General features: G+C 39.0%; 1 protein-coding gene across 2 annotated transcripts; it reads right to left on the bottom strand.

Annotated features, from left to right (window-relative positions):
• Positions 1-6,844: 6,844 nt before the first annotated feature.
• Positions 6,845-26,761, bottom strand: CCNJ (cyclin J). 2 transcript variants are annotated; one of them, XM_084904217.1, is made up of 6 exons: positions 26,556-26,761; positions 25,803-25,912; positions 18,369-18,579; positions 9,894-10,193; positions 9,647-9,770; positions 6,845-9,027 (listed from the first exon to the last, which is right to left on the bottom strand). In XM_084904217.1, exons 2-6 carry the CDS (start codon positions 25,869-25,871, stop codon positions 8,616-8,618), a joined length of 1,116 nt encoding a protein of 371 aa, XP_084760343.1. In that variant the 5' UTR covers positions 25,872-25,912; positions 26,556-26,761; the 3' UTR covers positions 6,845-8,615. The 2 variants fall into 2 exon arrangements, with proteins under 2 accessions (XP_084760343.1, XP_084760342.1); XM_084904216.1 differs by having other exon boundaries at positions 9,647-9,806; positions 26,556-26,751.
• Positions 26,762-27,021: the final 260 nt, after the last annotated feature.

Genomic DNA, 27,021 nt, shown 5'->3' with positions numbered 1-27,021 from the left:
CACTTCTTATCCACCACTCTATCCATATTCTCTGAGCTCTGGGATTCAACTAGACACTAAGCTCAGTCACATCTGCCTGCTTGAGATGTGAGAGTTCATCATTTGCTATTTCTGGATTAGTGGATTGGATTAAATGACTTTTAATGTTTTAACATTAAGATCTACAACTGGGAAGACCTTTGGTCTCTGAACAATGTTGTTAGACTCTATATCCAAATCCCCTTATGTAGGGAGCGGCTATAGGGTTAAGCCTCGAACTGACCTGTTAGCAAAGCCACAAACAAGTTCCAGCTTAGAGGGCACAGCCTCTTAGCATAATTAAGCTTGACCTTATGACGCTCCCTAGATCCTATCTGGGTAGCTAATGGGGTGTGGGAGGTGCAGCAAGTGCTACCAAAACAAGTGAAACTCACAAGAACGTTGTAACTATGTTGACTACTTCCCTGTTTACCTCTGACTATAAAATAAAGCATCAGCTTGCCTTCTGGATCTTTCCACTGTGGTCTTAGCCAGACACAGGAGATCCATCTAGACCCAGTTTATTTTCTATGTCTGTCTTTTCTACATCCTTCGCCATCCCCTCTTTCCCCCACCCCTCAGGCTCACCGAACCCTTGGCTGTGCTGGCACCGCACACCCTTGCTCTGATAAAGAAATGCATAGGCACTCCAGATAGGAGCAAGTCTTCTGATACTCGGCCCAAATACAGTACAGTCATTGTAGGCACCTATCAGATGCTAAGGTGTGGAGCGCTATTTGGATCCCAAAAAGCAGCAGCTCTTGCCAAGCCTCACCCTTGAAAATTCCTATCACAATTCACAAAGAGATCCAACCCCCTCCCTCCACTGCTCCACAGGTGATGACCAACTAAAATGTTCTTTCAAGAGACTCAGGTCCTCAATAAGAGAAAGGCTGGATGGTGTCCAGTCCTACAAGCTTCATCAGGATTATCTCTAGTATTTCTTTTGTTTTCTTATTCCATGAGCACATCTGTAATCCCCATTAGGATTTCATCCCCACATAGTCTGCAAACAGAAAATTCCCAAATTACTACGTATCCTTCCTGATACTAATTAGACTCATCTTCATAAAAATGTGTCATCAACTTACCTTTTCTCAGTCTCCAATAAAAAAAATATTCAATAGTGTTTGCCTACAAAATAAATCTAAAGTTAAGCATTAAGAGTGTACATATGCATGAATCTGTGTACATATATTCAATATATGATTTTTGTAAGTTTTAATATGCCTATATGTCACAATATATATTTTAAATATCTTCTGTACCATTACTGCTATTCCTGCACAAGATTAATATGTCCACCAGCACATCATTATGTTATTTAATTTTGGATTACATAGCCAATAAAGTGAAATAAAAACTGTATATTTTGGGAATGAGGCAAAATTATCATTTTGCTATTAATATGATTGTGTAAATGAAAACCCAAAAAAATCAATTGAATTTTATTAAAAGTAAAAAAAAAAAAAAAAATGTTTTTGTTTGGTTTACTTTTCTTTCTTAGACTTTTCCAGTGCATGTTAATTTTCTTTTGAGCATTATTTTAGTTTTATCCCTGAGTTCCTGCTGTGTTGAATTTTAATTATAGTGATTCTTTAGATACTCTGAAATTTTGGTTTGGATTTCTTACTTGATTGAAGGATTGTCTGGGAGTTTTTGAGTCCTATTCTGTATACTTTATTAATTGCTTTTTCATGAGAGTATGTTTTCTACTAGTAATCCTAGTTTGGGGGACTGATTGCAGTGTTCTTTATGGATTAATGCAGAGTTGAGTTATATGCAAGTTTACATTGGAATTTAATATTATCAAGGAAAACTTAGGTACAGTTAATTATTAATACATTACTTACTTGTGCATAAGGAAAACCAGGAATGGATTACAGTCATCTAATGAAGGCAAAAATGGGAATACTTCTGCAGATTGGCAACAGATTCTATTTCCTTTGGGTGAGCTGCAGGATTAGCTGGCAGCTAGCAATATGTTCAAATCTTATGCACTTACTAGAGACCTTGTGCATGAAAATTCATGCACTGAAGGTTGAGTCCCTCAACCCAGCCTGCCACCGCACAGTCCGGGAACCCTAAGGGGCCAGAGGCGACCTGGCAATCAGAGGAAGACAATGCCCCATCACACCTCTGCTGCTGCCACTGCCAACAGCACAAGCCTCGGCTGGTCCTGGTTACCTGAGCCCCAGGTGGCCCTGGGAAGCTGGGCAGTCGCCATCTGAGGCTTGCCTGTGCCACAGGCCCACCCTGGGCTTCTGGGGGCTAAGGGAACTGGGAAACTTCAGGGGCAGGTGCGTGGAGCGGCTGGGTGCCTACTGCCACAGCAAGGCTGAGGGGGCTGGGCACCGCCATCTTTGAGGGTGTGGCAGTCAATTAGCATATTCCCTCCTTATTGGCTGTGGGTGCTGCCATTTTTGCAATGGCATGAGGGTCAATTAGCATATTCCCTCTTTATTAAATAGGACTAGTAGCTGGGTAAACAACGAAAGCAATTCCAGTTGTCTGAGGACTTTCAGAAGACTGTGACAGTGTTGCTATTGACATGGGTGACAGGTTTTGTTGGTCATGTCCTTTGTTATCTTGTCCATTTTAGTTATGCCAGATCTATACCATTTCCCTTCTAAGAATTTCTCAATATATGTCAATCAGATCTCCATATGTTGATTTTTTATATCTTTACTTAATTTTTAAATTTTTGATCATCATGGACTGAGATGAACTAGTTTCTTACTACCCATGTTTTTCTTTTATTTCTCCTTATATACTCTACAGTTTTTACTTAATATTGTGGCAGGGTTATTTAATCCACAGATATTCATAACTTTATCTTTATCATAAACTAGAGATCCGGTGCATGAATTTGTGAACAGGTGGGGTCCAGCCAGCCAGGCTCCAATCGGGTGGACCAGGACCGGGCCTGTTGGGAGGAGGAGACGGTGGGAGGTTGGCCGGCTGGCCCACCCCAATTGAAGCCTGATCAGGGCTGGGTGGGCTGGGGGGAGGGGCCAAGGGAGGTTGGTTGGCCAGCCCCATGCCACAATTGGGTGATTTGCTGGCTGCAGTGGTCATCATAGCAACTGGTTGCTACAGCATTCTGATCACTGGCTTTTTATATATATAGATTTTAAGCTTTAACATTAGAGTGTGCCCCACCTCCATTTTTCTGGTCTAGTTTAATACATTTGGGCCTGCATTCAGCCTCATCTGTTATTAAGATGTTGCTTTTTTGTTTAAGTAGTATCTCTTTACTCATCCTTGTATCTTCAACTTGTGTGCATCATTTTATTTTTGTTGGTCTTTTATATAGTGCAGAATTGAGTTTTGCTTTGTGATTTAGTCTAAAATTCTTTTTCTCTTAATAGCTTGAGTTTAGCCCATTTACATGTTTCAATTTAATGTTTGGTCTTAGTTCTGTCACATTATTTTGCTACACTTTCTGTATTTATACCTTTTAAAAATATTTTACTACTACGTAGACTGCTTGCTTTGTTTGCTGTATTTCTTTTGATAATTAGAAAGGTTTAACTTTTATTCCAATAGTTACCTTGGTAATGCCCTGATTGTATAATACCCTCAATTCTCTATTTAGCCAGACTTTTAGTATCTGTAATTCCCTTGTATAATGATTGATAAGCTGGACTTCATGAAAATCAGGAACTTTGTTCTGCAAAAGACAATGTCAAGAGAATAAGACAAGCCACAAACTGGGATAAATTATTTGCAAAAGATGCATTTATTAAAAGGTTGCTGTCCAAAATATACAAATAACTTTTAAAAGTCAGTAAGAAAACAAACAACCTGATTTTTAAAATGAGTTAAAGATCTTAACACACAACCCACTAAAGACATACAGATATAAAATAAGCATATGAAAAGTTCCCCCATATCAATTGTCATTTGGGAAATGCAAATTGAAAATGAGATACCACTACATACCTATTTGGCCAAAATCTGGAACACTGACAACACCAAAGGCTGGTGAGGATGTAGAACAACAGGTACCCTCAATGCTTGTGGGAAGGCAAAATGATGCTACCATTTTGTAAGATAATTTTGCAGTTTTTTTTTGTTTGTTTTTTTTATAAAACCAAACACACTCTAGCCCTGTAATTCTTGGCATTTCCCCAAAGGAGCTAAAACTTATGTCCACAGTGAAACCTCACACAGGTGTTTTAGCAGCTTTATTCATAATCATGGAAATTTGGAGGCACCAAGATAGCCTTCAGTAGGTGACTGGATAAATAAACTGTGATCCAACCAGACAATGAAAAGGGCTATCAAACCATGAAAAGACATGAAGGAACCTTAAATGCACATTACCAAGTGGGGGGGAAAAATCTGGAGAGCCTATATACTATATGATCTCAACTATATGTCATTCTAGAAAAGGCAAAATCATGGAGACTAAAAGATCAGTGTTTTGTCAAGGGTTAGGGGACAGCACGGTGAGGGATGAATTGGTAGGGTATAGAGTGTTCTTAGCAGTTAAAATACTTGTATGTAACCATGGTGAATACCCAAAGAATGTATACCACCAAGACTGAACCATAATGTAAACTATGGGCTTCCGGTGATTATGTTGAGTGAATGTATCAATTGTAATAAATGTACCACCCTGTTGGATGCTGAAAATGGAGGTGGCTGTGCATGTGTTGGGGCAGAAGGTACCTGAGAATTCTTTACCTTCCTCTCAATTTTGCTGTGAACCTAAAACTGCTCTAAACAAAGTCTTAAAAAATACACACAACAATGATAGTGGAGTAGGGTAGCAGCAAGTATCTTTCCCATAGGAAGGCAGAGTCTGGTCTTGATGCTTTCTTTCAAAGGACTGTACTTGTCACATGTTTTAAGTATATTTTTATTGCTTTCAGAGAAGAGACAGAAACATCAGTGATGAGAATCATTGACTGGCTGCCTCATGCATGCTCTTTAGGGGTTGAGCCCACAAACCAGGCATGTGCCCTGACCCTCCTGCTTACTGAACCCTCCTGGTTCATAAGTCGATGCTCAAACAATGAGCCATGCCAGCGTGGCCACTTTTTTTGTTTCTTAATCTAATGAATTTTAAAATGGATACTGAATGATCCTGAAATCAAGATATTAAACTGAGTTTTAAACTATACCATTCCAGTTGTTTCAAGTGTGCATATCAAGCTAAATATAAGCTGCTTATGGCTAAGGAGGTAACTCCTTTTTCATGTACCTTGAGGACAGTTGTTGATGATTAAAAACATGTCACGTGGGATTCAGAATCACCTCAAAGTAAAGCTACCTATCCTGATGTGGAATGCTTACTGCTCTGTTTCTTAAATTCAGCCTCAAAGATCATTGTATACTCACTGATTCTCTTAAGGGCTGTGGCTAAACCCTGCCACTATGCCAGAGCAACTGAGGATACACAAGACTAATTTAAACAATGCTTTCTAGGTGTGTGAATTCCTAACCCACACTCATAAACCTGTTAAATTTTTTACTCTTCAGAGCAAATGATATCTAAGTTTTAAATTGAATTAGTAGCAAATAATGCTTATACTTAGGTGAACATGCCATTATTACTCACTGTTGACCGTTTCTTCTCACACTCTTGACTATTTTCTTTGAATTAGATTTCAATTTTCTGAAGCTTGCATTATTTAACTAGACACTGCTAACATACAAACAACTAATGTGAAGCTCAAAAGGCCCAAAGCTGTGTTCAATATACTTTTGTGAGCTTTGGTGCTCAGTCTGGAATACATAATGAATGGACACCACTACAGTCATGTTCTACATCCAGATGCCTCTTAGCAAGTATAATCATGACTTCAAGTCTGACTTATATAATGACATGATTCAATGAAGATGCAAGTATACATCAAATTTACATTTAAAAAAACACCACCAAAACCATTTTATTGAAAACTAGTTTTATTTTAAAATTAAGTGCATAGCACTCATCTAACTCCATTGGTGTAGACTTTAGCACCATACTCGCATTTGCATTTAATGTTATAACAGATACATTTTGGTTTGCAGTCTGTATTTGAATAGTGTTTATTTAGTGGACTTTGGTAAAGCCCTTTATACACATCATTAATCTCTTCACAGTACATATTTAATGATGGTCCAGTAATCTCAAAAAAAAGAAAAGAAAAGAAAAAAAAGACCTACTTTAAAGACTGACTAATCAATAAGTTAAACAAAACGAAACCCACATAAGTCCCCCCACCCACACCTCCCAAAGCTAGCAGTTGTGACTTGAATTCATACTGAAATCTAATGTTTTAAAAATAGTTCTGGTTCTCCAACAACCCCATCCCATCCCACCTTGGGTATGCAGCAATAATATCCAATTATTTTATTCTACCCACCCACCCCCCTCAAAGTAATCCAGTGTTCTTTAGCTTTTTTAAATATAAACTGGGAAAGTGTTATTATAAGTTTTTAAAAAAGGCATATTCTATAACAAGAATGACATTTAAACCAATCAATAAAAGCATTTGACAATACATTAAATTACCATAGGCACCAGTTGTTGTTTCAAGTTGGGATCTCTATCCCAGTATCTTACATTCATAGTATTACTGAGGTAGTTAAAACACTGAAAATTGGACTCCATGTTGCTGGGTTCTGAATGTGAATATGAAAGATACATATTCTAATGAACCCACTTTCCCCCAAATAATTCAAGTTCTCTTGAGGTAAGAACTACCAAAATCCAATTAGCAGCCTTCTATAAAGAGGAAAAATGATACTTTCAGAAAACAATTTTCATGCTTGAAAACTGCCATGTAAGTGTTCTTACCTGAGTGGTTTTTATTTTTTTATTTTTGTCTACCCGACTAATAAATCCACATCATGCCCTATGTACTCTATTTATAAAAGTTACCTCTGTTTTAAGGAAAGGACATTCTCTAACAATTCACACTGGCAGAAGCCACCCACCCACACTTATCCACTGGAGCCATCTGGATCAGTTTTTGAGTCCCTTCCCTTCCTAACAGAAACCATTTGGCTTGTTTACTGAGACTCCTGCTGCATACCCACATCTTTGTAAGTTTGTCTTCAATGCATATGTGGCAGTTGCCTACCTGCCATGCAATTTCCCTTCTATTCAAGTGCTATTTAAAAAAACAACAACAAAAAACACCACAAACAAAAAGACACACCTAATTTTCAAATAAGAAAGCTTCCCTCCACCAAATCTCTCTTCTCCCACAGATAAGGGCACAATGTATATGGTTTCAGTTATTACAATAATTGTTTTTTTTCTTTTTATGTGTACTCCCTCCAATCTCTTTACCCTCAAATTGCCCTTGCTATAATGACTTATTATTGCTGTTTTCACTCATTACCAGTATAGTGAAATGTCCCAGGGCAGTTTCTGAGGCCAATCTATTGAAAATCTATTCAGTAGTCCCAGGGCTACTGAAGTTTAGTAATCAATACGTTTGCCTGCTTAAACTGACTAACTAGACACAAAGGTTGCTTATAAAACCTGTCTTCCATGTAACAAAGTGCTGCTCTAGCACAACCTGAGAACTACCCTGGCCACATTCACTTAAAAAGAAACCTACAGAACTTTATTCTAGTACTGACATTTTACAGTTATGCTTTCCCTTGAAAAAACTTCTTTAGAGTAAAATCAAATCTGAGTATAAATCATTGACTACACTGAGAAATGCAAAATCTATATATGTATTATGAATGTTAGAAACCACCATTTCATTCATTCTAAGCTACAATTATGTTCTCATTTAAAAGTACATTTTAGCAGGAGTATTTTAACCTATGTTATAAAGGTAGCTCATATTATAACATTCCCAAAACATGTTGCATTACAGATAAGTGTTTCCAAGTAGTACAAATTCCCTGAGATAAATGTGTTTTAATTCTAAAGATTTGAGTTTGGTCACTTAGGGGGGGGAAAAACAACAATTTATGGCCATGATTTTAAGAGATCTACTTCATCCTTAATTTTAGTACATAAATCCAGGTACCTATACTATCTTGTGATATGAAGTTATGTAGAATCATCTAAAATTTATTTTTGCTGTACAGATAGGTATAGCAATTCATGAGTTTAAACTTAAGTCAAAAAATCACTTGTAGATCAAGAATACAACTCAAAACTGCAGAATAAAAAAAAAAAGGACCTCTTCAAAAAATTAATACTGTAACTTTCCTTCATAAAAAGACTGTTTGGCAAGAACACAGACAACCATTAATCTCTGACAATATAAGCCAACATTAGGCACAGAGCCCACCACAGGTCAACTCTCAAAACAGCAAAATAGATAGAATCTGTCCAAATTTCTGTTGTATTGAATATTTGTGAAATACTTGGACCATCAGCAGGGGCTTAAATTTTTTGTCATGTAGCTATTTAACAGAATTTGACATACATTCTGTTAAAGTGTTTGCAGTGTTTGCTTAGTCCTCCCAGGTATTCATGGTGCATTCAAAGGGATATTCAGTCTTCCTGGTGCTGCTATTTGAAGAGTTGTGATGCAATCTGAATCCCTTTAGAGAAGTTTATAAAAAGCTGGCCCACAGCTTCAAGTCACAAAACAGTCTGGGTCAGGTGTTACCGTTACCGTCACACAAAATCACCTTTCAAAACATGGAGTAATGCAAGGGAAATGTTCATTTAGCTGATAACTCCGGTTATAAGAAACATTTAGACAGGGCTTAACTTCCACTGGTATTGCCAGCGACATCCCAACACCAGTCTGCACATGCCCAAGGCCCTGAACACTAGTCTGGAAGCCAGCAGGACATGTCTGTAGTGTGTAAGATGAGGTGTGTGTGGTAGATACAATCTGCTGACAGCTTGGTTGCTCTGATACAGGATGGCGATACTGTAGTGAGGTCTGATGCGTTTGATGGAGATACTGAGGTTGCTGAAAGTGAACTGGCCGCGAGGGCTGGGAGGTTGTCTGGAACACACTTAGTTGTGCTGGCTGAGGTACTGCTTGTCCTCTTTGTTTGTTTGCTTCTTTCACATCATTATCATGAGCACTACAACATAGATTGAAAGGAAACTGCTAATGTTATTTGAGAAGAATTTATAGAAAGTCATGCACCACCCCCAACTCCTCCACAGCTGACTCCACATACAACACTGCTATGCGTAGAAAGCTGTCACTATAACCATAATTTCAATAACGTGAGACTTTATTTATCCTTCTAAGAGCTCCTTCCCTTGGTAGAAACCTAGGGAACATGCTGCTGGTAGCTTTAAAGGTTATGTCCAGCTTGGGAGATATATCTACAAAAAGCACTTAACTATAACTCCTACTTCGGTGACATCCTGGGGCCCAATGATTCAAAGCTGTGGTAACGAAGAGCAAGGCAAGATTTGCCTGGACTGGTCTCACAATCATGGGCTTGCATCAGAGCAGCTTCTTTCCTGATCATGTACTCAGAATCATACAAGCAATGACATCTACCTGGATAACAGCCAAAAGGGGCTCCCCTTCCACCAACTATCACTCTTACAACAGCTTGTTCATGGCAGCAAAAGCATCAGAGCAAATACCCTAAACCCCTGTGCATTTGAAAAGTTGCTTTTAAGGCCCCTTATACATGTAGAAAAACATTTATGAGACATTGCAAACACAAGAACAAAGAGGCTTACATCAGTAGCCGTTCAATGCACTGCACTAAGAAATCCCAGGAGTAAGCAGTAAGACGATGAAGTCTTGTAGGCCACGTTGGAGAAAGACGAAGTATAATCCTTGAAGAAGCCACACATGCAGCAGCTACTAAAGAAGGTGCATAATTTAGAAAGGCATAATCTGTGGAGACATCAAAAATGAACTTAAGCAACAGAATACACAAGTCACAAGCTCACAAGTCACTTACTGGCATCCACAATCACTCACCTTGCAAAGACACTTCTAGGAAGTAATCTGCATACTTGGCCATGTAGAGTTTAGTTTTTTCCAAGCAAATCATTGGCCAGCCATCATGAAGATCTGTTTCGTGTACTGCTTCAGAGAGATAATACTCGATGAAATGGGCAGCTGTTGGAAGGCAGAGGTTCCACTGAAAAGTTTCTAATAATAATAGTTCCATATGTAGCAAATTTTGTTTTGTCAATACTAGATTCATATTAGTCATACAACCCAGGCTGTTGAGCTGCTCTAGCTTAGGCACACTATCTTCTTTTTCTTCAAATTTACCTTATAAGAAAAAGGGGGAAAATAGAGAAAATATTAGGCAAATGATCATTATAGATCTAGTCAAATAAATGGAATCTGTTGCCTTTTATTGCCAAGATTTAGATCCAAAGACATTTTTCCCCTACCTTGTGCCAGAACTCTGTGGCTGTTATATTTGTATGTTTTCTCTCCCAGTGCCTCTGTTCCCCTCCCTTCACTCTCCACTAAAAAAACACTTGAACATGTAAACATTATGATCTAAGTCCTACCGTGTTAATGAAAAAAAAAGTCACATGAATGCCAATGAAAAAAATAACTCTCTAATCTCACCAGCTGTATCTTTTCAGGCCATTTCTTTGGGTAGTTGATGAAAGAGAATTCTTTTATTTCAACAGAAGAAAGTTTAAAGGACTTAATGTCATAGAGTTATCTGAAATACCTGAAATCAAAAGTAGCTAAGTTTCAAGTGTTGTTATCTCAGCATATTTTCAGCACAATCTAAATACCAGAGATAAGTAGAGGGGATAGGGAGAAAAGGAACTGGATGAATACATAACACAAGCATTCTCAGTCCATAATACACACACACACAAACACACACACACACACACACACACAACACCTATCCCTCTTCTTCTGAATTCAAAACAAAAACCTAGCTAAGTCTTTTGCCAAAAAGAAGGGGTTGGGGGACAGTTTATATGCACTTTTTATCACCTTACTCAAAGCAGAATAGGAGTAAAAACGATCTCATGACAAAACTACATTATTTAAAGGCATTCACTTTTTTCCCCCCCAGGATATATTCATCTTTATGTACAAAGTAAGGAATATAATTTCCCCTCCAGCCCCAGAATAATTTTTTTATAGAATACATACCATCTTACACTTTAATTTCCAAGCAATTGTCTTAAAATATATCATTCATTTTAGGCATTTCTAGAGGTTATGGCTGGAAAGAATTCAAACTATCAAGTACTATTAGATTTTCCAGATGCACCAATAGATTAAAAGAGTTGTCTTTAAGTCTCTTTGTTCCACGGTGGTCTACAGAAGAGAAATTATAACTAAAGCCTCCGACCTACCAGTATTATGCTCTATTTTCCGATAACGTTTAAAAGTCATATTATATTACAACTAGAGGCCCAGAGCACAAATTCATGCATAGGTGGGGTCCCTCGGCCTGGCCAGTGATCAGGGATGATCAGGGCCAGTTGGGCTGGCTGGATGGGGGGGAGGGACTGAGGGAGTTTGGCTGGCCACAAGAAGTTGGCTGTATTTGTTCAAGTCAGCTCCTGTGTTGGCCGTCTGTCCCCTGATGGTCAGTGTGCATCATAGCAACTGGTTGACCAGTCGTTTAGTCAACTGATCATAATGGTTGCTTAGGCTTTTATAATATATATATAGATTTTTCACAATAGCTTTACACTTGTTCAAAATGATAGCTATTAGAATGTTACATATTACATACAAATTTTGTTCTACAATTATAATTTTTCCAATATATTTGGTTGCCTAGGAAATTTTACAATTTTATTTTATCCATTTTAAAACATGTTTTTAAGAGCTAGAATGACTGTCAAAGCAGTAGAAACTAGATGGGTTTCCCTGTGAAGTTTCTCTTCCAGAAGAGATGGGTTTATACCACACATTGAAGTTGTTACAACAAATGTTAGCTGCCAGGGTCACTCAGTCCAGATGCTTAGTGTACTGAAGCCAGAGGGGTTTGTTCAAGTCAACCTGCCTTAGGGCTGGGAAAGAAGTCTTGCTGACTACCTGGCTCTTTGCTTAGGGAGGGGAAACTAGGGTAGAAGCTCTTATCTTCTATGGCAAGAGATTGTATGATAACTTAAAGAAAAAAGCCTAAAAAACTATTCCTCTTCTGCTCCAGAAAATTTGAACTTTAGATCTAAACTACTCAACTAAATATTGTTGCAGATAGAAGTTAATAAAAAAATATTTTTACATAATTCAGACTTTTTATAAATTTAGATACTCCTTCCTAATTCAAATCACACAGAGGTGAATCTCACAAGTTTTCCCAATAGCATATACTCAGTACATACACCTCAAAGCACTAAAAACGGTCTTTATGACATAGTCATCTAGCATCATCACTGCATAGAGATACAGGAGAGGAACCCACTGTTCTCAGAATAACAGAATGGAATTCTTCAGAGTAGAGTGAATGACCTATGAACTTCAGTCCCTCTGGATGAATCATAAGGCTTTCAAAGCGCCCTGCCATTTGTGCAGCAACAACAACATTGGCAGTATACCTCAAAGGAATACTGTAAAATTAATGAGTTTACTTATATCATGCTTGAAGCTCCTTTGAAGAAATTAATATACTATAATTCACTGTTTAATTCAAAGATCAAAAATGGTTCATATTATCTATTTGAAACTTTCAACATTGAAAACAACATTGTGTATGATCAAATTCAAGAAACCAAGATAGTGAAGTTGGCCAATTCATTTAAGTAAATTGAGCCAAAATGAAAATGGAAGCCGCAAGATATGCGTTTAAATTCCCAAATCTGTACTACTAGACCAAAGTATTGCACTGGGTTATATGAAGACAACTACCAGAATAGACAGACTTCTATATTATTAAACATGTATGGGCTTTCTATATTTACAAAGTACTTGGCTATTACAAGTGTGAAAGCCTCTGTACCTTCATTCACAATGTTAATAAACTGCATATACATAAATAACCATTCTTTGGCATTTAATTCAGGTATAAGTTTTTTTTTAAACTTTTTAATTACATATAGGGATATAAATACTCAGGTAGATGGGTATTAAAGGATTTCAAAGTGTATGCATAGCAACAATGAGTACCTGTATTCATAGCCATAGTTTTTGTTGTGTTGAATGTTATGTGCTTGAATATTTTAAATCTACTTATCCACAAAGCCCACAAAGCTCATTTTCTTCAATGGAAAGGAAATACCAGAAGCCATGTGATTATATTGATAAAGGCCCCAAACAGGAAGTAAGGGCACAGGAAATTCATGTCTGCTTCCCAGAAAATAAAGAATTAAAGGACGCAGAAACAAAATATCAGGTTGTCTTTCCTTTATAGGAATTGTTCAAATCAGCCCTGCATACAAGCATATTTTCAAAGCCAACATGAATGGCAAGTATGTGGTAGTAGGGCAAGGATCTGATGTCACTGTAAGCTCTTCCAACCTATATTGTGTTCTTTTATTATGAAGTAGGGGGAAAAGTTACCCATAATATATACTAAGAGTTTTCACAAATTTGTAAGACTATAGAACAATGAATAAATAACAGGAAGAGATAATTCCTGGGGGGTGGGGAAAGAGGTTCTGTTCTCATTAAAAATTAAGATGTAAATCAAATAAACTGTGATATATAATTTTTCACCTATCAGATAGTAAAAAGTTCTGTCAACCCAGTATTGATGAGCAAGGAGAAGCAAGCACTTGTCACAAATTTTTACTACTAAAAGCCTATACTCTCATTTTTGGCTTCACCTCAATTCCAAAATCACTTCTTAGTTACCCAAGATCTTGAGAAGATTATCAAAAACCTCATGGCTGAGTCAATGCTCATCACAGAAATCAAGGAAAGCCAGGGTATACAAGTCAAGGAATTAAAATTTGAGAATTTCTGAGGAATAATCAGTCTTTTCTGGAAGGAGCCTGAACCATAAAAGTTTATGATCATAAAAGTTTATGGCAGCGTAATCAATGAGATACTAACGTTTTTGTTTTTTTTAGTTCTCACCAGGATATGCTTTTATTGCTTTTTAGAGAGAGGAAGTGAGAGAGAAACATCAATGTGAGAAACATCGATTGGCCACCTCCCGTAGACCCCGACCAAGGAATGAACCTGCAACCTAGGTATGTGCCCCAAATGGGAATCAAACCAGCAACACTTTGGTGTACGGGACAGTGCTTCAACCAACTGAACCATCTGGCCAGGGCTGTGATGCCAACATTTATGTTTCAATTTCCTACCTACTTAAAAAAAAAAATTCCTACCTGTTTTTAAACATATTACCCCACTTGATTATCAAGACAACTTTTAAGTAATTGTTTTCCTTTTACAGAGAGATAATCTGAGACTCAAGGGCAGCTGAAATCATGTTGATCTGTGAACCAGGAGGTTGCAATTTGATTCCAGGTCAGGGCACATGCCCAGGTTGTGGACTCAATTCTCAGTGAGGGGAATGTGGAAGGCAGCCGATTGATGATTCTCTTTCATCACTGATGTTTCTCTCTCTCTCCGTCTTCCTTCCTCTCTAAGATCAATGAAAAAAAAAAATATATATATATATATATATTTTTTAAAAAGGTTGCTGAAATTCATACTGCTGACAAGAGATTAAAACATCACTATAATCCCTGGTCTACAACACTGCGTACCACACTCCAAACAGATAATCTGTAGGACTTTTTTTCCTACCGCTAATAGTACAAACACTCAGGTTCTTAGATATGCATTAGTACCTAGGATTTATAAGCTATGCTCCATCTTTTACCAACCTATTTAATAACTAGAATTCAACTGTCATCTGTAAACTGTTCTAAACTTTTATATAGCAGGCTGCCCATCCCAAAGCAGGGGGAGGGTGACATACAGAATTCAATCATCTATATATATAAAACCCTAATATGCAAATAGACCTAACGGCGGAAGAACCGAACAACTGATTGCTATGATGTGCGCTGACCACCAGGGGGTGCATGTGGAATATGGCGGGCGTTGGCAGCAGGCAGCACAGTGCAGAACATGGTGGGCGGCTGCTGCAGTGGGATGGTGGAGCAGGTGATCAGGGCACCAGACCAAGGCAGGGTGCCAGTCACTGTCATCAGGGTGAGCCTCTGGTGGTTACTGAAAATTCTTTGCTCCCGTGCGCTGCAGTCCCACCCGGTGCACCTGCTGCCTGTGCCAGCCTGGTTTGCACCCGCTGCCAGCACCGGAGCTGCTGCTCACACCCACTGCCCGTGCCTGGCTTGCCAGCCCTAATTGCCTCTCAGGGCTTCTCCACTTCCCAATGGGGCCCTGCAGCTGCCTCTCACACCCACTGCTGGCGACCCATTGCTGGTGCTGACCTGATCGCCCCTGAGAGCTTCTCCACCTTGCCCTGCTCCTGAGGGGTGATTGGGACAGCAGCTGCCACTCACACCTGCTGATAGTGCTAGCCCTGCTTGCACCTGCTGCTGGCACCGGCTCCAGTCACTCCACATCGTCAGCGGGTGCAGAAGGGCCTGTGCTGTCAGCGCATGGGAGTAGTGGCAGCGGGAGCAAGGCTGCCAGCAGACAGGGGACCGGGGCATGGCAGGAGGGGCTTGGCAGAGCACAGAGGATGGGCTGAGACCCGCCCCTGTGCCTACTGCAGCCTCGCAGCCCACAGTTCCTTTCAAGGTGCATGAATTCATACACTGGGACCTTAGTTATTAGAATAAAGTTTGTGATAATTAACTTCAAAACTGCAATTAGTATCCAAATGTAAGAAGATAGAGTGTAATAATGTAAGAAACACTAGAATGAACTCCATAAATATAAAGCAGATCAGGTACTGAAAATAGGCTACTAGTTTATAAGCATCCTAAGCATTTCTGCTGTAGTAAAGTTACAGACTGGAGTAGGGAGAGATTGCAGGTAGCTTTTAAGAGCCAGCTTCTTTGATTCCTTGTATAGAACCAACAGCTTGAACTCTTTTGAGCACTGCCTAGTTGGGAGAGGATGAGACTCTGGGGGATACCTATCTCACTCTCCAGTGGAGAGGAATAATATAAAGTCAATTTTTCTCTCTCAGGGAAAGAGGGGTTAGGAGGTATTAATAGATTAAAGGAATGAGGTAATCAACTCTTTTAGTAATAGGTAATAAACAATTCATATTTGAACCATAGCAATATAAATCCTAAAGCCTAACTCCTTGAAAATAAGCAAAAGGCAACTACATATTACCATGTAAATCAATCTTCAATAAAATAAATTGATCATGATACTTTAAACTAACAGTAATAGACAATTTAAAAACAGGAACAATTTGAAAACTCCATTCCAAATGAACTAAGATGGTGCACAAATAAAGTATCCTTTCTCCAAATTGTGAAAATTACAGGAACTTGCAACCAATCCCAAGCATTGCATGGTAGCCAGAATTCTTACTCGATTATTCAACTAGTATACTCAATAAACTTTGGTACTAACATGTTGTTTATGTATATCAACTTTTGTAATCCTCAATTCATTCAGTAAGTTACCAGTAAGTAAAGTTTAGTCACAAATATAAGTTGGTTTATCAACTGACTAAGCATCATACATAATTTTACAGTCCACCAAGAGGAGTCTCCCACTTGGCCAGACCACACTTAAAGAACTGGAGGCACAGAGAAGGCGGGGCTTGATAGTGTTAAAGTAGGCAAAAATTTATTTTTCATTAATGATCCCAAGTTTTAAAAATACCCTAACTTGCATGTGTGATTTCTAGTGTGTCTCTACTATAAACTGAGCCCCTAATAATTATTACTAACATTAGTAGCATAACAAGAAACCATCTCATTTGTGGACTCTAACATATCTGATATGCCAAGTATAGGTTTTTCCGATTCTATGTAAACTATTAAACCACAAAAGGCTTCACAGCCAGTGATGAAACATAAAAATTGTATGCATGATTGCTTATGAAACCTTAATTAAAGGTAAATTAAAGGTTAATTATAAATATACAAGCGTTTCTGCGCTGGCTTTCTGGGTGAGGAGTAGCAGATCAATAGATTAAAGGATAAATGTAGATTTTTCAGGAAGTAGATAGTATTCTGGTAGAATTTGGCTCAAAGTAATTGGAAATAGGGTTGGAAGATGGGACATGAAAGGTGGCTGGGTCCAGATGAAATGTTCAAAGTAGTTTCTTCCTTAATCAACAGGCAGTGGAAAGTCTTCACTAGGGCTGTGTTTATTTACCTTCAGCTCGGTCCACAAAGGATTTGAAATAATTTATAAAAAGACCTTCAAGGAGACTAAATAGTTAAGGTCATTAGCTCAAAGGAAGAATTAGGGTAGGAAAATAAAGCATGAGAAAAAATTAATACCAGAAATAATACCACAGAGGCCTACATTTGGTTTTAAGTTTATTTACAGTTAAAAGCACCAAGATGTTTTAGAAATAACGCAGTATGGGGAATGCTCTTTAGAAAGCAGCCACAATATATCCCAAACCCTGAAGTGGGGGTTAAAGACAAAGGCAGCAGATTTTTCTAAATACTATTTTGAACTGGGGCTTAGATTTCTACTATAATTAAATAATATATAAACTACATAATATATTCAACTCCAATATCTAGTACAATCTTCTCACATTAGTAAAAGAAGAAAAACTCCATTTCAATTCCTTTACTCATCCTCTTTCTCTTCAGTTGGGGTACTAACAAACAATGCAATGAGTTACAGGAAGATGTTAAGAGAAAGAGGTACCAAAAAGCCCAATGAGCACAATTTGCATTGGGTAACAAGCATGGCTATATCAGATTCCATATTGCTTATGCCATAGTTGTGCCTATGGCATAAGCAAAGGGGTCCACATGTATAGCAGCTGCATGTGAACCTTCAGTTCTTTAAGCTACTTATTATACAATCAGAAGGTATTCTAACAATAGAAGAGGATGGTACCTTTTAGACAGAGCTTCTCAATCTCAGCTCCATTGACATTTTGGGCCAGATGAGTCTATGTTTTGGGGTACTGCCCCACCTCTACCCACTGGATGTTAGGAGCATCCTTTCAAGTTGTGACAACCAAAACCATTTCCACACATTGCCAAGAATCCCTGTGGGGCACAATTACTCCTGTATGAAAACTACTGCTTTAAGACAATGGTTCTCAAATGGAAAGGTACATCAGAATCATCTTTGGGACTTTTCAAAAAGTTAAAAAATACCTCGGCCTCATGTTGATTCTGGAGTGGCCTAGATATTTATTTCAGAATCTGCAGGATATATGGCTTAGGCACATAGGTATGTTTTTAAAAGACTCCAGAGCCACATTTTGATATCTAAGAATCATTGTCCCAAGGAAAACTTTCAACACCAAAATTTCTGATAGTTATAAACTGGAATAAATGGAATTTGGTGATATTTTACTGAGTCCTACATAAATTCATTTCATTTTTATAAACAATATAAATTTCCAATCATGTACATCAGATTCATACTTACTTGCCAGAAGCAGACAGGAAAGTGCAACTAAATGAAGCTGCTGGATAGAGATGTCATATCGATCCATAAATAGGTCCAGCAAATAGACAGCAAGATGTCGGGCAGAAGGGCAGAGTGTGAAGCGATTGCTCACAATGGCAATCAAGTCAGCAAAATACCTTCTGAGACTTAGTTGTGGGGACTGGCCTTTGTAGGAGGGTAACTTCAGCTCCTAAATTAAGAGGAACAACATTTAGTTAAAACAGTAGTAGAAATGCAAAGATGACTTTTCCCACAATGCAAAGATGACTTTCCCAATATATTAGTGTTACTTGAATGAAACACAAAAATGAAAGCACACTTTTCTTGAATGAAACACAAAAATGAAAAAGTTGAGTGGAAGAATAATGAATGGCATTTAAAATTTAAACCAAACTTTTCTCCTTATCCTTAATCACCCCTGACATGACCAATTATAGGTGTTTCTTGGATTACAAAATAGATGTATTTAAGTAAAATCTTTAATAAGGGAATCCTATTTTCCCTAACGGCTGTTTTCAGAAAAACATCCTTACCCAAAACCCAACGATACCACACACACACATTCCCTCCAAAAAGCTCAAAGCTTTTTGTTAGAAGGTAACAGATAAGTGGATATAATGCTAGTATGTCACATACTATATTATACTTGCAGAGATGTGAAAGGTAGAGACTAGTATTCAACCACTAGTCTCTTCTAATTATGCTTCCCTTTCAGCAGTTTTATGATCTACCTTTGCTAAAATCCTCTCATACACCTAAAATTTTCTCCATTACCACTGTTCAATCTCAAAATTAAATGAACTTGTTTTTAAAAATTAGAAAAATTCTACTCTATTAAAGTATTTCTAGAACACAGAGAAAGATGTCAAGTTTCTAAGTTTATTTTATGAGATGAGCACAATACCAATACTAAACCTAATAGGTATCATTAGAGAAGTAACATGGGTATGATCCCAAAAGCATAGAAAAAAAAAAAAAAGATAAATTACACTTCATCAAAATTAAAAACTTTTGTGCATTAAAGGACACTATTAATAAAGTGAAAAGGCAACCCACAGAATGGGAGAAAATATTTGCAAATTATATATTTGATAAGGGGTTAATATCCAGATTATATAAATAACTCTTTTTATAGGTGCAACTCAATTCAACAGCAAAAAACAAATAACTTAATTAAAAAGTGGGCAAAGGACCTAAATAAACATTTCTCCAATAGGCACATATAAAGATACTCAACATATGTCTCTCTCACATCAATGTTTCTCTTTCTCTCCCTTTCCCTTCCACTCTGTCTAAAAATCAATGGGGGGAGTGGTAGGGTTACACTCTTTCCCCCTCCCCACGTGCGCGTCTGTGCTGTGAGAGTCTTTCCCCTTTCCCATGTGGGAGTCTGTACTTGTTCTTCAATAAATTTTCACCTTTGCTTAAATAAATAAATTAAACAAACAAACAAATAAAAATCAATGGGAAAAATATCCTCCAGTGAGGATTAACAAAAATAAATAAAGATGCTCAATGTCACAAATACTTAGAAAAATGCATATAAAAACCATTATGAGATACCACTCACACCCATTAGAATTGCTATTATAAAGAAACAAAAACGAAAAACAAATAACAACAACAACAACAAAAAAACAGAAAATAAATGCTGGTAAGAATGTGGAGAAATTAGAACCCTGGAGTATAGTGGGAATCAAAACTGTGCAGCCACTATAAATAACAGTATTATAATTCCCCCCCAAAATTAATGTAGAATTACCATATGGTCCAGCAATTCCACTTTTAGGTATATACCAAAATATTTTAAAGTAGGTAGGGACTCAGATAGTTGTACAACCATGCTCACAACAGCCAAAAGGTGGAAACAAACAACCCAAGTGTCCAACAACTAATGAACGAATAAACAAAATATGGGCCCTGGCTGGGTAGCTCAGTTAGAGCGTCATCCCGATACTCCAAGGTTGTGGTTTTGATCCCTGGTCAGGGCACATATAAGAATCAATCAATGAATGCATAAATAAGTGGTACAACAAATCAATGTTTTCTCTTTCCCCCTTCATCTCTCTCTTAAAACAGAATAAACAAAATAAAAACAACAAAAGTGAAGTATATACATCAATGGATTAATTATCTTAAAAAGAAATAAAATTCTGATATACGGTACAGTACAGATGAACCTTAAAGATAGCATACTAAGTGAAATAAGCCAGACAAAAAAGGACAAAGACTGTATAATTCCACTTGTATGTAGTACCTAGAATGTTCAAGGTCATACAGGCAGAAGGTAGAATTGTGGTTACTAGGCACTGGAGTACAGGGAAAATGGGGAGTTATTGTTTAATGGGTATTTCAGTTTGGGAAGATGAAAAAGTTCTGAAGATGGATGTTGGTTATGATAGCCATATATATCTAATGTCACTAAACTGTTCACATAAAAATGATTTAAATGGAAAATTTTGTTATACACATTTCACAACAATAAGCAAACACCCTAGCTGGATTTGAGCTTCATCTCAATGCACTAGGTTTGTAGGTTCAATCTCAGGTCAGGGCATCTACAGGAAGTAGCCAATAGTGCATAAAAAGGTGGAATAGCATGATGAGTGCATAAAAAGGTGAAATATCAAGTTCATATTTCTTTTTCTCTCTTTCCCTTCCTCTTTCTAATATCAATAAACACACGCACACACAAATGGAAAAAAAAATAAAGGGAAATAAACTCACAAAAATGAAGTTATATGTCAATCTAATTAATAAGATAAAAATTTAGATAAAATATTAAATGTGTGCTTGCTTAAGCAGGACATATACTAAAATTGGAATGATATAGAAAAGATTAGCATGGAGTGATACAGAGATTAGAAAGGATGACATGCAAATACATGGATCTCCAGAGACTTATGCTGAGTGAATAGAGCCAATTTCAAAAGGTCACATACTGTATAATTCCATTTATATAACTAACATTCCTGACATGACAAAACTATAGAAATGAAGAAGAGATTAGTGACTGCCAGGGGTTAAGGGGAGGGGGAATGTGGGTGGCAGGGAAAATGGATGGCTATAAAAGGATAACACAAGAGAACACTGTGGTGATAGAAAATATTCTGTATCTTGACTATATCAACATCAATATCCTGGCTGTGATAACTATACTATAGTTTTACAAGATGTTACCACTGGAGGAACGAGGTAAAGGATATAGGGGATCTCCCTGTACTATTTCAACTGTATGTGTACCTAAAATTATCTCAAAATAAAAGTGTAATTAGAAAAAAGCTTGCTGTCCATCAACAGGAAACTGGTTACATAAACTATGGGTCATTGATTCAATATGCAGACATTAAACTAAAAGGCAATAGACTTGTATGTGTTGATATGGAAATTTTTGTTTTAATTGATTTCAGAAAGGAGGGGAGAGGGACAGCGAGATAGAAACATCAATGATGAGAGAAAATCACTGGTTGGCTGCATCCTACATGCCCCCCTACTGGGGGTTGAGCCAGCAACCCAGGCATGCACCCTTAACGGAAATTGAACTCAGAACCCCTCAGTCCGCAGACAAAATGTTCTATCCCACTGAGTCAAGCTGGCTAGAGTAAATATGGAAAAATTTGATACATTGAGTGAGGTTAGGTGGCAAGAAAGTATAGAACAGTGATTATATATTAGATCTGTTCTATCAACAACAAAAACAATTTATTTGCAAATATGCTAATTTATTGGGTATCTTTTCAAGAAAAACAAAACATGTTAATAGTGATAACCTTAGATCAGGAAAGAGTGAGGATTGGGGTACACTCATTTTACTCCTTATGCTATTCAAAGTATTTTTTAACCATATGCATATATTATATAAAATTTTTAAAAATTTAGTAGTAGTTAACTGGGACACAGGCTAATGGGCAATTTTATTTTATTACCATAGAATTGTATACAGGAACCCACAGAACTCCATCAACTAATGTCTTCCTAATAAATTCAACAAAAAATTAAATTTAAAAAAGAGAATTAAATAAGAAATATTACTACATATTTTGAAAACATAAAGAAAAATAAAATACTACAACGAACTCTATATTAATAAATTCAACAACTTTGATGAAACAAACCAATGGGCCATTTTATGTTTTTAATTTTTATATAAGTGATAAAAAGCACAAATGCTACAGGAGAAAGAAAAAAGATTGGCTTAGGCTCGCTTGGCTCTTTGAAGATAAAAATAAAAAATTAAATTTTTCCAAATCAAGGGATTTCTTATGTAGCCCTTCTGGTTTTCCTTTTCTCCTTTACCATTTCTATAGATCTTTACAATGGTGTAAATGGGTTACAGTTTCAAACTTCACCCATCTTTGCTGTCATCACATGACACTAATTGAGCATTATCCATGTAACAGATACGGTGCTAAAACCCCTTGGATACAAGCTGGAAAACGGTCTCAAGCCTCTCTCTAGTAGGTGAGCCAAAATACAGAGATTAGAATATGATATATAATCACAGGGTATTAAAGGAACACTGAGGTGAGAGATCTAACTCCACTCACAGGGTGGGTTGTTGGGGGAAAAATCAAAGCCAGAATAGTTTTTCTGCAAAAGAGGCCTGATCAAGGTCTTAAAAACTCACTGGGAAACAGCTGGAAAACACTGGTGGACTTTATCTTTACCTATGTTAAAACAAAGGCAAAACAAAGACAAAACAAAGGCAAACAAAGGGGTCATTAATTGGAAATTTTAAACAATGTGTCCAATATATTCTCTTTTTATGATTTTAAATGGTAAAGTATAAGTGCTTACTAGATAACTGTCAGATTTAATTATCTTTTTCCAGGTATTGTAGTTGTACAAGCATGAGAAAATAACCTATGCTTCTCTCAGCTTACAAGTTTTTTCTGTGTATTCCTGATTCCCTAGAACTGAACACTCTTGTTTCTACCTGCTTCTCAGGATCCCATGGGTCCACCTGTTATCTCCATCTCCAGTCCTCATCAGCTCACCATCCCAAGGACCACCCCCTTCCAAGAATGAGTTAACTTCCAGCCAGGATGGAAAATAAAGGCATAGAAGAAATACTCACAGGTGTAAGTGTAAGTCTGGGGATGGTTTCTTACAAAGCTTAGCACTGCTTCTATCTGCCATAAAGGATCCTAAAAATTCTCCCCAAAGCATAGCAAAACAATGAGAAGAAAAAGAAAATGACAGCTACTTTGTAAGGGGGCAGGGGTGATTACATGGCGGATACAAAAACAGTATAGCTGGCATTTTTACTCCTTCTTAGTAGATATGCTAGTCACAAACCTTGCATGTAAACATCTTTCATAGTGTCCAAATGGCAACTGCCCAAAGGAAGACCTAAATTCTGATACTTTGAATTATATATGAGACTCCATAAAGTCAGGAATCATGTCTGCTTTATTCACTGTTACCACTTTAACACCTGGCATAGCACCTTGAACATTGTAGGCTCTCAAATATTATAAATAAATAAGCATATGATTATCCAACTAAATCACTTAATTAACAGCCTAGAATAAACATGTATTTGTTCAATAAGAAAAGTTCATTTTAACTTTTCTTGACGTTAGTGTATTACTAACAGCGGTCTCTCCAGTTCCTCATGTTCAAGTTTTACTGATACCGGTAAGTTCTTTATAAAGTTTAACTGCTGTGTGAAATCATAACATGTAGCTTAAAAAATGCTTCAAGATAAAAATAAAGCTAATCCAGGGCAGCATGACACAAGTGGCTCAAGATAACTTTCAATGGCATTCCTGCACTATCTTGTCCTTTGATAGTTCAGAAGCAACTTTAGTACAGTTATGTCTTATTCCTTAGATCTTCACCAGAGCTTAATACACAAGAGCATTCAACAAATTTACTGGGGGGAGTGTGTGTTTGTGGGGGAGGGCACGGGGGGGGGGGGAACCCACTTTCAATCTCAAACTGGTAAACTTAATGCAGGTAATCACTCAGAATTAAAATTACACATAAAATACAAGAATAAAAAACTATTGGGGGAGGGGGAATGGAAATAACCAAGAAAAAATTTTTTAAATTTCATGTCATTAAAAAAATATGTAATTAATGTCACCATATACCAGAGTGATAAAGAGCTAATACTTAGAAAAGAAAAACATTTAAAACTGAAAGACATCTAAAAAAAAAAAAAAAAGTATCAGGACAATTTTCAAAGTGAGAAACCTGCAATTCTCTTAACATTCCAGAGAACTGTTCCCATGGTTGAGACTTTTCTGTGGTAGGACCTCTTATAGGACTGGGGTGTGTATACTGTCTGAATTAAGTAGTATTTAGAAACCTCAGTAATTAAAAAGGGCACAATTGTAGCAATTTAAGTCAAAATTAGGTTTTCTAATTCTACTTAATCTGGTTTAAATAATCAAGACATAAATTATCATTTCTGGATCTCTCAATCCAACAGTCAACATCCTTTTTATTAGAGTCAGCTGTTTTGCTTCTTTCTAATTTTCTATACCGCATGAATGGCTCCTCTATTCATGATGAAAATGATGCAAATTAAGAGGTAATTTTGGATCTGGTCTCTCTTCTGGTTATCAAAGAGGCAAAGCTGACCCATTAAACTGAGATGTGACATAAAAAGTAAAATTGTTGCTTCAGAACAACAAAACACTGCATTGTGCCAGAAACGTGTCTCCTTTCCCCCCAATATACTATTAAGTACACTAGGTCTACTTTCTGCCCTTGACATTTGCTGGAAACAGTAGCTAACTCCTTCTACCTTAAGGCTTTTTGTACAGCCCCAAATCTTGGGGTGGGAGGGTGGGTAGAGAATAACAACAACTATCACTTAGTGCTTACTATAGTATGCCAATCACTGTTCCAACACACATACGGTATCAACTCATTTAATTTTACAATCATCTCAGAAGACACTATCCTATTATAATTCATTTTACAGATGGGAAAATTGGGAAACAGAAAAACTAACTAACTTGTCCAAAGTCTCACAGCAAGCTAGTGGAAAGGCTGGGGAATTATTAATGCACAAAATGTGACATTACACACAGCTGCATACAACAGCAACTATAGGACAAGGAAGACTGCTCTGCCCCATAAAATGATGTCTGCTGGCTTTTTAAGTATAATATGAAATCCCTGTTCCATCTGGAAACATCAGAATGTCTCTTCACACCTTCTCTCTCCCAACCTTACACACACACACACACACACACACACTCCACCCCTCACCCCTCATTGAAGTTGCAGGTTCTTCTGACACGCAGGGAAGCCAAGAAGCTAATTAAGCTTGAGCAAATAAGCAAGCTCGCCTCTTCTGCTCTGGGAAACTAGTGGTGAAAGAACCTGACTTTCCAGGGAGCCGAGATTCATACTACCACCAAGTACCAAGAGGAAAAGGTCTAGCATCAAGGTTACCTTGTACCGAAGGGCTTGGTGAATATCAGCAGCCAGCTGTCCCCGCCACCACTGCCCCTCCAGCTCCATGGGACCGGGCGGCGCGCCTGGCCAGACGAGGCAACTTCAGTCTGCAAGACAGACAGACCCCAGACAGTCACTGCCAGCTCCCTCCGACGACCCCACGGCCCCGCCCGGAGGGGTGTGACCTCAGGCCACCCTAAGTGACTGCTCCCCTCCACCTGCCTCACTCCAAAGCCAGCAGGTTCAAACCCACTCCCTGCCACCGCCGCACGGGGGGCCGAGCTCCCCAGTCCGAAGGCACTGGCTTATTCCGAAAACCGACCGGGCACTTGGGTGCCGGGAAAATGGGACTACCTGGGGCCCGAGTCCCTCTCCCCCCACCCCCCTCCATGTGGATCCGGGTGCGAGCTGGAGAAGGAGCGGCTCCGGGCTCCCCGAGTCCGGGGTTCGAGTGCGCCCCGAGGAGCGGAGAGACCTGCCACCCGTCACAGCCCACTGAAGGTGGAAACCGCCCGCGGAGGAGCCCGGAGGCGGAGGCTGCCCAGCGCCGGGTCCCCGCTGCCGACGGCCGGGCGCTCGCTCCTCCCCGGAGGCTCCCGGCGGCCCGGCCCGCACCAGGCCGCCTCCTCCCCGTCCCGAGGGGCGCACGGTGTCGCGCGGCCCCCGAAAGGCGAACAAAAGGCCGGGCCGGGCGGGTGTGGGGTCCGGCGCCCAGCCCAGGCCCGCCGGTCCCGCGGCGGCCTCCCTTACCCGGAACCGAGGCCCTCACAGCCCCAGCCCCGCCGGCGTGCGGGGGACGCTGGCCCCGCTCATGATGCTGCAGACAGTCGGCCGCGAAGCGCCGGCCTCAGCTCGGACCCAGCGCCCGGGCGCTCCTCGCACCGCCCATTGTTAAAGGACCGGCAGGCGGCTCCGCGTACAAAGCCAGCGCGGGGGCACCGCGGCCCGCCGCGGCCAATCCCGTCTCGCGATACAGCGGGGTCACCCCGAGCCGTCCAATCGGCGGCCGGCCGGGCCCAGGTGCAGCGCCGGGCGCCGGCTCGGCTGCCGGGGTCGCGCCTCGCAGCGGCGTCCCTGGCCGGCCCGGCATGACCCCGCGCCCCGCACGGTCCGAGCCCCAACGCCGGAAGCCTGCCGGCGGGGTGGGCAGAGGTCGGAAGAGAACACCCACCGGGGAAGGTAGAACGTTGACCCATCGTTCGGGCGGCCAGTCCCG

Source organism: Pipistrellus hanaki, assembly GCF_964339955.1.
Source record: "Pipistrellus hanaki genome assembly, chromosome: 14".
Lineage (NCBI taxonomy): Eukaryota > Metazoa > Chordata > Mammalia > Chiroptera > Vespertilionidae > Pipistrellus > Pipistrellus hanaki.
Note: the sequence above shows the minus strand (reverse complement) of the source record. Positions and strands in the feature narration are given on the sequence as shown.

Bases quoted from the DNA above. Each gene is read 5' to 3' on its own strand.
- CCNJ (XM_084904216.1), bottom strand. From the start codon at position 25,871: ATGGAGCTGGAGGGGCAGTGGTGGCGGGGACAGCTGGCTGCTGATATT. The intron at 18,580-25,802 runs GTAACCTTGATG...CTCTTAATTTAG, and splicing joins ACCAAGCCCTTCGGTACAAG to GAGCTGAAGTTACCCTCCTA. The intron at 10,194-18,368 runs GTAAGTATGAAT...TTTTCTTATAAG, and splicing joins TTCCTGTCTGCTTCTGGCAA to GTAAATTTGAAGAAAAAGAA.